General features: G+C 41.4%; 1 protein-coding gene across 1 annotated transcript in view; it reads left to right on the plus strand.

Moving 5' to 3' along the window:
- atp13a1 (ATPase 13A1) overlaps positions 1-12,746 on the plus strand; it is a 103,079-nt gene that overhangs the window by 63,837 nt on the left and 26,496 nt on the right. The window contains exons 13-16 of the mRNA XM_063035883.1: positions 6,946-7,103; positions 9,068-9,243; positions 9,917-10,027; positions 12,619-12,744. Coding sequence (XP_062891953.1) covers positions 6,946-7,103; positions 9,068-9,243; positions 9,917-10,027; positions 12,619-12,744 — 571 coding nt within the window. The remainder of the gene's footprint in view (positions 1-6,945; positions 7,104-9,067; positions 9,244-9,916; positions 10,028-12,618; positions 12,745-12,746) is intronic.

Genomic DNA, 12,746 nt, shown 5'->3' on the forward strand with positions numbered 1-12,746 from the left:
AGTGCTTACAAAGAACTGTATGATCTAAAAATGCGCGAGGCTAAGCAGTCAAGCAAGCCTTCCACATCAGCCACAGCAGATGACGAACCTTGACCTTCGACATCGAGGCAGGCAGACATAGAAGATGAGCTGCCTGCTCTAATGGAAACAGATGATGATGAGATGACACCCCAGTGTCCCACCACCCCAACCCCCAGGCCGCGGACAGATACCGATTCGCAGAGAATGCAGCGGTAGCCGGGAGGCACCTAGCACATCTTTAAGAAAAAAGCCGAAATAAACATGCTAATTAATTAGGTGCTGCCCAGCACGTAATTGTCGGCCCAGATCAGAGACGATGCAATTGATGGAAACATGGGGAGAATTTAAAATAAGATTAACGTAGGACTAATATAAATGTAATGCAGTTTGGACTCAGTGGACAGAAGGCTTGTCTCCTTGCTCTGTCTTTCTAAGCCTCATGATAATGACTGCTTTTCAATCTTAAGCCAATTTAGATGTAACTGTTGGGCTTTTCCAGCACTCTCCTTTTTCTTGGATACTGCTGTGTTGTGTGTTACACAGGATGCAGCCAATTTGTTAAACCTCATTAAGAAATGTTAGCTGGCGGTTTGATGATTATTTTTTAGAAGCTTTTTGTATGACGCATGACTCCGGGGTTGTACACCTAATGGGTTCTTTTTTTTTTCTCACTTTTCTGCTTAGTAGGTTTTTTTTGTTAAGACAAAATTTTTTTTGATCTTTAAGATAATATCTTTTTTGAGACATTGTAAGGGTTGTTACTTCAATGTACTCATGTTATTTTTCCTGTATAATATAACAATAAAAAGATTTGAAAAGAAGAAATGTTAGCTGATAACACAACAAAATGCTGGAGGAACTCAGCAGGTCAGGCAGCATCTACAAAATTGAATAAACAGTTTATGTTTTGACCCATTTATTAGTAAAGGCCCATTGTTTGACTGCTCCAGACTTGCTGAACTTGTCTGCATAGCCCAACTCTATAGTATCCCCTTTGGTTCAATCCCCTCCCACCTACATTGACATTTCACGTGCTCTCAATCTCCAAATATTTTCAGTTCTCTGGCCTGATTGCCTTCCGGTCCTGATGAAAAGTCTTAGTCTGAAACACCAACTGCTTATTCCTTGCCATAGACGTTGCCTGATCGGAGTTCCTCAAAGATTTTGTGTTACTCTGGATTTCCTGCATCTACAGTATCTCTTGTGTTTAACTTGGCTGATAAGCTTTCTCCACTCCATTTCACAACCAACTTCTATCAATGGATACTTTCTGCTTATCAGGTCATATTTGCACTTTTCTGTTATTTAATACATGAGAACTGATCCCTACTGGCCACAGAGGTGTGTTAACTTGGTGTTTTTATGTCTCCCTGGGATCCAGTATGAGCTAGCTAATTGGCTTGATGGAAGGAAGCAGAGGGTGATGATGGAAGATTATTTCTCTTGCACTGGAATCTTGTGACTAGTGTTCTCCAGGGGTCAATGCTAGGCCCTTTGCTATTTGCCATGTCAATTATTTGTTTGATAATGTGAAAGTCATAATTAGCAAGTTTGCAGATGATGCGAAAATAGGTAGTCTCATAAACCAATGAAGATGGCTATCAGGATTCAAAGTGGGATCTTAATCAGCTGGGTAAGTGGACCAAAGAATGGCAAATGGCATTTAATTCAATTTAGTGATAAATGGTGCATTTTGGGAAGATGAGTGTAAAACCCTCAGTGAGGTAGGGCCCTTGAGAGTGTTGTAGAACAGAGTACATAGTTCCCTGAAATTGGCATTGTAGGTAGACAGGATGGTGGAAAAAGCTCCACTGGCCCTCATCTGTCAGGGTATTGAGTATAGTACTTGGGGTTGCTATTGCAGTTGTGCAAGACTTTGGTGATGCTGCATTTGGAAAATTGTTCTGTTTTGGTTATCTTACTATAGGAAAGATGCAATTAAAAGCTGGAAAGAGTGCCGAAGAGATTTGAGGGACTGCTATGGAGAGAGTTGAGCAGGTTGGGGCTTTATTGAAGCATAGGAGAATGTGGTCTTATAGGTGTGTAAAAAGTCATGAAGAGCATAGGTAGGATAAATGCAGTAATTTCCCAGGGTTTGGGAATTAAGGACTAGGAGGAATAGACCCAAGGTGAGAGAGGAGATTTAGTCATACAGCGGGAATATAGGCTGTTCAGCCCAGCAAGTCCATGCTGACTATGTTGTCTATGCTAATCCCAATGATCTGCATTCAGCCCATATCTTTCTCAACCCAGCTATTCCATGTACCGACGAAGTACTGCTTAAATAGTGCTGTTGGACCTGCCTCAGCCAATTCTGGCAGCTCACTGAATGTTCAAGACCTTCTACATGAAAAAAGTTGCCCCACAGATCCTTTTATATCTTTTTTTTTTATCCCCCTCTCTAAGATTATGTCTGTAGCTTTGGACTCCCTACCCTGTTACCATTCGCCTCTCATTTTAAAATTTTTTATTGCTGTACACATTTAATACAAACCTGAGGGCAACCTCTTCACCAAGGAATGAGCTGACAGAGGTTGAGCTAGGTACATCAACAACTTTTAACATGCATTTGGACAGGGACATGCTAGGCAAGGTTGGGATATGGGACAAATTTAGGGAACTGGTTTAGATGGAACTCTTGGTCAGCATGGACTGTAGGCTGAAGAGCCTGTCTTTGTACTGTAGGATTCTGACTCTTATCTGCTCAGTGACAGGTGGAAAAATAACTTAAAGATAGTCCAACTAGAGCTTTGTTCCATACGTGAAATGTTTGTTAAATATTATTACAACAATGTTACTAACTTATACTACAGATGCCTGGACTATTTACCCAATAACTGTGTGGCCCTGGTTCACTCTGCAGGTTAAAGACTGGAATTTTAATTCTTGAACTAAAAGCCTTATCAGTGAAAATGTGCACAAGGCTGTTAAATATTAAAGCTTTTTAAACAGTGTAGCACAGAAACTTCTTTTGACCCAGTGTCTGTGCCCGTCATAATGCCAAGTGAACTAGTGACAACTCAATAGCATGGTGATTTGCATAACACAATTATTGTGCCAGTGATCCGGGTTCAATTATGCAACTGTCTGTAAGGAGGTTGTATGCTCTTCCTGTGACCGTATGGGTTTCCTCTGGGTATTCTAGTTTCTCCCCCACCCCACATTCTAACGATGTACTGATGAGGTTAATTGGTCACATGGGTGTAATTGCTTGACATGAGCTGGTAGTGTCTGGAATGTACTGCCTCTTGGCAGTATGTTCCAGGCACTTGCTATGGATTTATTTTTAGAAAAAAAAACTTGTCTTGCACATTTCCTTAAAACTTTTCCCTTCTTACCTTAAAGCAACACTCTCTAGTATTTGACATTTCCATCCTGGGGTCGAAACTATTTATTCTATCTGTATCTCTCAATTTTATACATTTCTATTAAGTCTCCTCTCAGCCTCTGAACTCCAGAGAAAATGATCCAAGTTTGTCCATTCTCTCCTGCATTTTTGTACCCACTAATATGGGCAAGCAACTTCCTGGTGAACCTCTTCTGTGACTTCTCCAAAGTCTCCACATCCTTGCTGTACTATGGTGACTGCGATTGTGCACAGTACTCCAAATATGGCCTCACTAAGGTTTTGTACAACTCCAAAACTCTGTAGCTGGTTTAGATCCGCATTTTAAGGAAGGAAATCTGTTTCTTAAAGGCTTGCCTTTGGCTGAAGTGTTAACATTTTCCACAATGTCTGACCTGTTAAGTTGTCTGTTTTTGTTACATAGAAAAAGAATTGTTTAGATTTCCAAAACCTGGAGTTTTTCTTACTTGTCAGCCTCACTCAGTGTGGTCAGCATGGACAAGCTTACACCAAAGCTCAACTCTGTTGTGACCCAGCAAGGCACTACATTGTATCAAGTCAGCTCTTGGTACTCAAGAAGGTGACCCATCAGCTCCTTCTCCATGCAAATACTAAGACCTGACAATTAAGACATTTTACTGAAAATTCTGCAAATAATGCAAAGCTTATCCTACTTGGACTGCCTGCAGAATCTTAATCACCATGCAGGTTGGTTGTGCAATTGAAGAGAATTGGTATTTGTTGATGTGTTTGTAGAGTAGAGTGGATTTCAGTTAATTGGGACACATTGGACCAGTACATTTTGGCCCAAATAAGCTGCTGCCCCAATTAGCAAAGGTTCATGGAAATAGTCAAAGGATTAAAAATACTAATTACCATTCAATCGAGTATCAAATTATGCATTTAAATGAAATACCGAATAAATTAGAACACTACCAATGTTATTGGTGGTTGTCCACCATATCTGACAATGACAGGAAACCTGAATTGGAGAATTTTTGAAGTGGAAAAGCTGTGCACTGGGGCAGTTCCACTCTTCCCTGGCTGCAGTAGATGAGTGTGACTTTTTCTGTGCCTCAATTGTGCCCTTCGCTCCACATAGCATTGTAGAACCAACTGACTGGCAGTTGGATCTCACTGTAGATCTGATCCACCTAGTCTGCTGGAGATGGCTTTGCATGCTAGGACAGACATATCCCATCTCATAATATCCTATTATGAGACTTGCCTGCTACCCTCAATTGGTTTTCCCCACTTGTTGAAACAAAACATAACAGCTACTTGGAGACACGGGAGAGCTGAGTGTTCAGTGAGGACCAAAGGTAAACATTCAAGATGATTGTCGATACCTTCAAATTCTGCATACTTCCTAACTTGAAGCAGTGAAGTTGTTTCATTTTTCACTCCAGGCTGTTTCTGGCACTTCCAAGCCTGAGGGCTTGAAACTGCACTGAGCAATTGTCTTGCTGTTTACTTCTCACCAGCTATCAGTGGCAAGAATCACTGCTTTTTAAACACAAACATATGTTATTGATCTATTTAAAAACTGTTTGCTCTAAGCATAGTATAGTGTCTAATGGCCACAGGACACGTATACCAGCGGTCCCCAACCACCGGGCCGCAAAGCAAGCGCTACCGGGCCGCGAGGAAACGATATGATTTGGCTATATGAGTCAGCTGCACCTTTCCTCATTCCCTGTCACGCCCGCTGTTGAGCTTGAACACACGCGAGGTCATTACCTGTGCATCATCCACTTCAGCGCGGGAAGGAGATCAACTCCTCGAGCTTGCAAAAGACGGCGGGCTGAAAAGCGTTGCTTCCATTTCCAACATATCTCTGCAATGAATGCAGGGAAAACTAAATTGCGGAATAGACTGGACATAAGGAACCCCCTTTGAGTATCGCTGTCTCCCTTCACCCCTCGATAGGACCGTGTTGTTGCAGGGAAACACTGACTCAGCGATACTGGTGTGTTGCAATGATTTTATATGTTCATACGGGGAAAATGCGTGCTTTGTGTTTAATATTCAAACATTACTTAAAATGTTATGATGCTATTGACTTATATAACCATATCACCATATAACAATTACAGCACGGAAACAGGCGATCTCTGCCCTTCTAGTCCGTGCCGAATGCTACTCTCACCTAATCTCACCGATCTGCACTCAGCCCATAACCCTCCATTCCTTTCCTGTCCATGTACCTATCCAATTTTTCTTTAAGTGATAATATCGAACCTGCCTCTAGCACTTCTACTGGAAGTTTTTTCAACACTTACTTCAAGCTCCCCTGTCCTCCCCTGATAATTGACTTATCGCTATATTCATGCAAGGAAAATATGTGCTGTGTGTTTAATATTAAATTCGTTAGATAAACCCTTTTAGAAACGAAATTGAGTGTATTAGCCACTTATCACCTATATTCCGGTCGTGATTAACAACCCCCCCCCCCCCCCCACCGGAACAGAATCGGCAAAATCGATTTGTGGAAAAAAATCGTAGTCACACATGCGCACTTGTGCCCGCGCAAGGCTTCATGGTCATTGTAGTCTTTGGGTAAACCCAACGTATTTGACTGCTACTCTTGACCGTTGGCAACCCTACCCCCCCACCCTGGGTCGGCCGGTCCGCAAGAGTATTGTCAATATGAAACCGGTCCGCAGTGCAAAAAAGGTTGGGGACCCCTGCGTATACGACTGACACTACTTAGAAACTGGCAGCAACAGTCTCCTGCCCCAATTAAGTGACATTGTGTCCCAAATAAATGAAAGGAATCCCGGTTATTTTCTCAGTTTGTTTTTCCTGAAGAGTTGTCCCAGATAAGCAATTGCCCCAATTAACCAATGGTCCGGTTAACTGGAATCTACTGTATTTGTCTGGGTATGGAGCAAAATCCTAGTTGCAGCATCTGTTCTGGAGATTCTACTGCAGGGCTTGAACGTGGAGAAACTTCATGTTACTGATGCGCTGATTTTCAAACAGCTAGTGTTTATTACACAATGAGAAAACAGTTCCTAAACGAGTTCTGCACTCGTAAGAGTTGCTGTTTGAATCATCTCAACCCACTTTTAAATGTTTATTGAAAGACTTAATTGTTCAAATGGAAAGGTAGTTTTTAAATTAAGCATCTGTCTACAATCTGGAGAAGGAAAACACTGATTTTAAACCTCAGCTGCCTTGCGGCCATATCCACGCATGGGAAAGGCTTCGGGAGCAAGCCCCGAGAAAGAAATCCGGCGTCCCTAAGGCAATTTGATGTTTACAACTTCACTCTAGCAACCTCTGTGACACTGGTGCCAAGCTGTATTGGTGCTTGCCCTTCCCTTGGACTGCATCAGTGACGTGGAGAGCAGGAGCGTGCTGCATGGGCAACAGCCGGTTCTTCAAATCTTCCCATCCAGGCTTGCACCCTGGAGAGGATACAGTCCACCAGAGGCACAAACCCATGATCCCCTGGGATCGACGGCTGCCTTCTACTGTCTATAATTTGTTTAAAAATTTGGTTTGAATGTGTAGTGTGATTAATTCTGCTGCATTTTGGGAGAAAATGGATTTTGTTTTCACTTCTGTTGCAGGGAAGGAAAAGAATTAGTCCCAGTATCTGAGATTCCCCTGCAGACGCACCGAGTGGTGGCAACATGTCATTCACTGGTACAGATGGATGATGGGACATTAGTTGGTGATCCTCTTGAAAAGGCAATGCTAACAGCAGTTGACTGGACACTCACAAAAGGTGAGAAGAGTGTTTTCTATTTCCATTAATCCAGTGTTGTGAAGATGTGCTCATCAGCATGAGTTGCTAATGCAGGTACTCTGCAAGAACTGGATGCATACAGATTTCATTAGTGGCACTCTGATATCTTGAATTTGATTTAATAGCTGCTGCAAATTTTAATAGTGGAAGCATCCTGCAGCACTAACTCCTTGTGCTAACCAATTTTATTTCTCATTCAGTCAAAGAAATTCTGAATGGTGTACTGCCATACGTGCTGTGCTTTCTTACCCTGCTCCCACACTGGCCTGAGTTCAGGCTTTCTCTTCATTGCCCACTACCCTGCCCTTGGTTTTTCCTTTCCGATTTGTTCCTTTAATTAAAGTGACACAAAGCAGTGTTTTCCAGGTCCTGATAAAGGCCTCAAAACCATCCGCATTTGCCATTTTGCTTCCTAACTTAGTGGTGTCTTTGTTTCTACTTTGAACTTTAATTCTTTGTACAAATATCTCCGGCATCATGTCTACACGCCCCAACATAAACAGAACATGCCAAATCTCCTGCTGGAAGCTTTAGAAAAAAACATTTGAAAACCCATGCCACCTCTTAGAACCAGAGGACTGCTGCAATCTCCACTCAATGAAAATTGCAGATATGTTGCAAGATGCTGCTTCTTGGAGGATGTCATTCCAATCAGAAATCGATCCAGTTGACAATTGAAGGAATTCACCACAAGTGCTGATGGCGTATAATGTCAGAAGATCCTGCAATATTTTGGTCAGTTCTGTCTTTGCATAACCTTGAAGTGTGACTTCTGCTTCACCTAAATGCATAGTCTACATAAACACAAGCTGTTCCTTGATTTTGTAAACTTGATCAAGTGACCCATAAGCCTATGTTTGTCTGGAGTACAGTGAAGCTAATTTAATCTAATGCATTGGGCACTTTGGTACCAGACCAGCAGATCCTTAGCACCGTACCTCAGAAACATTTTCCAGTGAACTCTTTGAGAGAATGTGGGCATTAAGGCCCCAGTAGTTTCATTGAAGCATAACCCAAAGAGTCAGGTGAAAGGAGTGGGGCAGCTTGTTTTCTAGTTGTTGATCTAATGCTCAATGAACTGAAACTGAACCAATAATTCCTTAAGATTTTTCCTTGCTGTGCTTATTGAAAACTGTTAGAAAATCATGTAGGTGATTTATGTTGGGTTGCTCTCATCGGCATGGTTTTTTAATTCAATTCCATCAGCCTGTATTGGATATCCCCATTAAGCCTTCTCCATTTAAAGAGTCATAATAAAACTTCTGATCATCCTGCCTTATTTAAATCAAGTTATGGACCTATGGTTTCCTGGTTTTGGCTTATCCTGGTTTTAAAAATGGGAAACTCTGCTTGCTTTTCCAATTCCAGTGGAAGATCCTACACTTAAGTTATTTGGGCATTTAGGCAAAGGGCTTTGGATGTACTTTTCCTATCTCCATGATTTTTTTTTTTTGAACAGGTGTCATCCTGGTCTTGGCTGGCAACCAAATATTTTGTGCTCCTTGAGCCTGACAGGTGTACAAATAATAAAGGCTTTAGATGAGTTATTGGAGTCTCTCCATTTAACCTAAGGCCCAAGTAACAGATTTAATGGGAGCTGATGGGTAGGAAGACCTTATGCATGGAATAATTATGATCTAGTGAAGGCAAAATCAACTAGAGCCATTAGAATAATTAAATAGGTATTACTTTTGTAAGCTTGGCAAAGTGAGAGGAATGTGGGTGAAGGATTCCTCCAGAGAACTAATTTTGAATGACTGGGTGAAAGGCTCAGTGATTCTTTTTAAGAAACATACCCTCACCTTTGTAGTTTCATTGGCTGCCCAACTTTAAGCAAAGCTGCATAAACTTTCCAGTCTGTTTTCATAAGCCAATTTCAATTGTTTTTCGATTATTTATGACATTGAATTGAACTGTTTACCACATTTTTCTTTACTCTGCAGATGAAAAAGTTTTCCCTAAAAGTATCAGGTCACAAGGTCTGAAAATCCACCAGCGCTTTCATTTTGCCAGTGCACTGAAACGTATGTCGGTCCTCGGCTCCTATGAAACAATGGGTTCCACGGATCTCCAGTATTTCAGTACGGTGAAGGGAGCACCTGAGACATTGCGTAGCATGGTAAGGGACCGACTGTGGCATAGAACTGAGCATGGCACAGTGTACTAGACTTAGTAAGGGGAAGTTGTTCTTTATTTTCTTAAGTGAAAAGCCTTCTATTTGTGATGACAAGCAAAAGGCTATTATTACACAGTTGAACTCACCAAGCCATTTCTATAATGGTTAACTGTAATCCACAGCTATCTCCCACTTAATGGCAATGTGAATGGCTAAGGCAATACCAGAGATGCATGTTGAACATTGTGTTATGATCTAGAATTCATCAATAGGAAGGATTGTGGAAGTAGTTTAGTAGTAGCTACAGAGTTGAATGCAAGTTTAAAAGGGAGAAAGGGTAGGACTACCCTTGGCCTAAGTCGGTGATGTCTGTCTAATGGCAACCTTAAACACTGTGATCTAACTAGCTGCTTTCAGTGTTGCAAAGTACCACACTGTCTAATGTAGTACCTTGGATTATTGAAGGACAACGCAAAGGTTTGCCTTCAAATTACAAATTCTAAGTCACAGTTGGAACAGCAAAGTCCACTTTGTAAAGATTGATAAGGACTTCAAAGGTTCATTGCTCTATGAAGGACTTGAAACAGATTTATTACTATACATAATACTTCACTCATCCTGCTTTTGATGTGCTGTTCTGTGGGGTTAATTGATTTTACTATATGCTATTTTCTAGTTCTCTGAGCGACCTAGTAACTATGATTATGTCCACACTGAGATGTCGCGAGAAGGAGCAAGGGTGTTGGCCTTGGGATATAAAGAGATGGGATATCTGACTCATCACCAGGTAAAAACTTCTTTGCTATTTCATACCTCAGGTAATCATGTCAAACAAATAGCAATATTACCTCATCATAAAGATGCTATTTTACACCAGTAATGTTTTGTATGGATAATCATTTTTCTTCAGGTAGAAGGTGTATTTTTCTAAATATGAGGATGATTGTAACAGGTAATTCAATATCAACTCACCAAAGGCAGTACTTTAAAATCCAGCTAGTGTCGTATGCAGCAGCTTGAGCACGGTGTAGTGTAATCAAATATTAATACTGAGCCAGCTTGGGGAGATATTGCATCAACCAAACTTTGGTCTAAGGGTATGTTTAAAGGTTGCTGTAAATGGCAGAAGGGCCATGTTTTAGATGCCGGGGTGCTTTGGAAACTGATTACATGGTTACCAATGCTAGGTTAATAGAACTGGGCTTGCTGATGGCTGGGTTAAAGGAAATTGGGGGTGGTAGAGTGGGGCTGGAAAGGAGCCCAGCAACTGGTGGAAGGCAGTTGTGTGAAAGGCCGCTTTAAGGTCACATACAAGCAAGAGATCTTGTTCAACCAGCTTTAGTGGGACACAAGCGGCCATGCACGCAAATCTGTTTTTATCATTGGGAAAGGGTGCTTTTGTGGGGTGGATTGATTCAGCATCATCCTACCCCACAAACACATCCCTTCCCAAATTTTTCCAGGGCAATATTGTCCACTAGATTTTCATGCTATTTACTACCCTAAGTATTCATTGCCCAAGTTGATTCTGTGTTTTATATTTTTTTTTTGCTTGTTTTTGCAGTTTTCATGTGGTGGGGGGAGATTCTTTGAATGGATTTCATGGTTTTTTTTCTGGTTTTGTGGCCGTCTGTAGGAAGATGAATCTCAGGATTGTGTACTGCGTACTTTGATAAACGTACTTAAACTTTGAATCTAATGCTAATCAGTGCACTAAAGCCATCTGCAAAATGCACTCAGGCCTGATGTTATGTGCCCTTGACAAACTACACTGGAGTGATGCCCTGCTGCTTGCCAACACCTTCCAAATTCTCACCAGTGTGTTCCACTAGTTTGCACACTATTCAGATGCAGAATTGATACTTTGTCAACATTTGTCTCTGGGCCAGCATCCTGACACTGTATTCTAGTGAGTATTGTTACCATAGGAGTACTTTGACTAAAACAGATGATATAAGTAGTTCACTGCTACCCTGTTAAGGGCATTTGGAGATAAATAATGAATGCTGAGGAGATAAATAATGAATGCTGACCTTGCTGGTGCTTACATCCATGTTTGAGGATATGAATACTAAAAATTGTAAAACTAGATGCTGATATCTAAAATAAAAATTCAACAGGTCAGGCAGCATCTGTGGAGAGAGAGATAGTTGGTTTTGTCAGAATTGGAAACGAGGAAATCAAGTCAGTAGGCGAGTACGAGAAAAATGGGTTAAGAGAAGAATTTCTCTGAAAGGGTGAGATGAAATGTGTTGATGGTAGAGTTATGAGTGCTTTGATGTTCTTAGTCTGTGTATTGTGTTAATGGGGAGGCTATTGAATGTGCCCAGCAGGCCAGACTGGTCAGAAAAACTAAGCCAAATGACTGGGAGAAGTGACCAGATACAGAAAGTAATCTGAAGCTGGGGGATTTGATGGAGGCCAGCAGGCTGTGTTGTGCCCAGATGGGAGATCAGCGTGCATTAGGCCTCATTATAACAATGCAGGAGGTCATAAACAAAAATTAGAGTGGGATGCTGAATTAAAATGCTGGGAGTCAGGTTAAGGGTCACTCCTCCAGCCTCGGCCAAGGTGCTCTGCAAAACCATCACCCAGCCGGGTCTTGTTTGTCCTTTGTAAAGGACACCACCTTGTGAAGACTGAATACAGTACATGGAGATTCCGTTCAAAGAGCAGTTCTCTGAAATCTGAGCCAGCTGATGTTGGAGCAGCTTTGTGTTCGACTTGTTTCCATGTAACTGGTGATTGTATCTGGCAGTGCAGCCCCTGGGGACAGCCTCTGTTGTGAAGGATGCTAGTTTGGTGTTGAGGTGATATTTAAAATGAAACTTGTGAACTAAAATGCAATTTATTTTCTACGGCATCTGGCAGGTGAATGTAATTATACCAGCAAATGAGACATACTTTTATATTTGAATTTCAAAGTAAGTATGTTTGGATTGAAAGTGGTGTTGGATTATGAATGCCCATCTTAATCCAGTTATTCCCCTTCTTTCTCCTCCATATGAAAACTGAACTTGTTAATATTCATGTGTAGAATCACAGGTCATTTAAACTGACACTTCATTCCTTCCCCAAGTGCTCTTGATGTACAGACATAGCTGTTGCATAGTATTATATTTGTTTGCTCCGATATTTCTTCAGTAGTTCCCACAAGGCACTTTGCACTGTCCTGGGAGTCACATTGACGTCAAGAAAGAGCACTCAGAGGCATGTACGGTAGGTGGCAGGATGCAAATCTATATTCTAATGTTCCTTGACAGTTGACAGCATTGTGCAGTTTGGAGTAATATGCATATTTGTCTGTTGTGTTGTGCTTGTCACTTTTTGTTTGGGAGCTGTCATTAATTTTGTTCCTGTCTTTTTCATGCATTCCAGGCACGAGAAATAACCCGTGAGGATTTGGAATCAAACCTGAAATTTGCTGGTTTCATTGTTGTCTCTTGTCCCCTTAAGAGTGATTCAAAAGCCGTGATTAGAGAGATCCAGAATGCATCACATCAGGT

The sequence above is a fragment of the Mobula hypostoma genome, chromosome 29, assembly GCF_963921235.1.
Source record: "Mobula hypostoma chromosome 29, sMobHyp1.1, whole genome shotgun sequence".
NCBI classification, from domain to species: Eukaryota; Metazoa; Chordata; class Chondrichthyes; order Myliobatiformes; family Myliobatidae; genus Mobula; species Mobula hypostoma.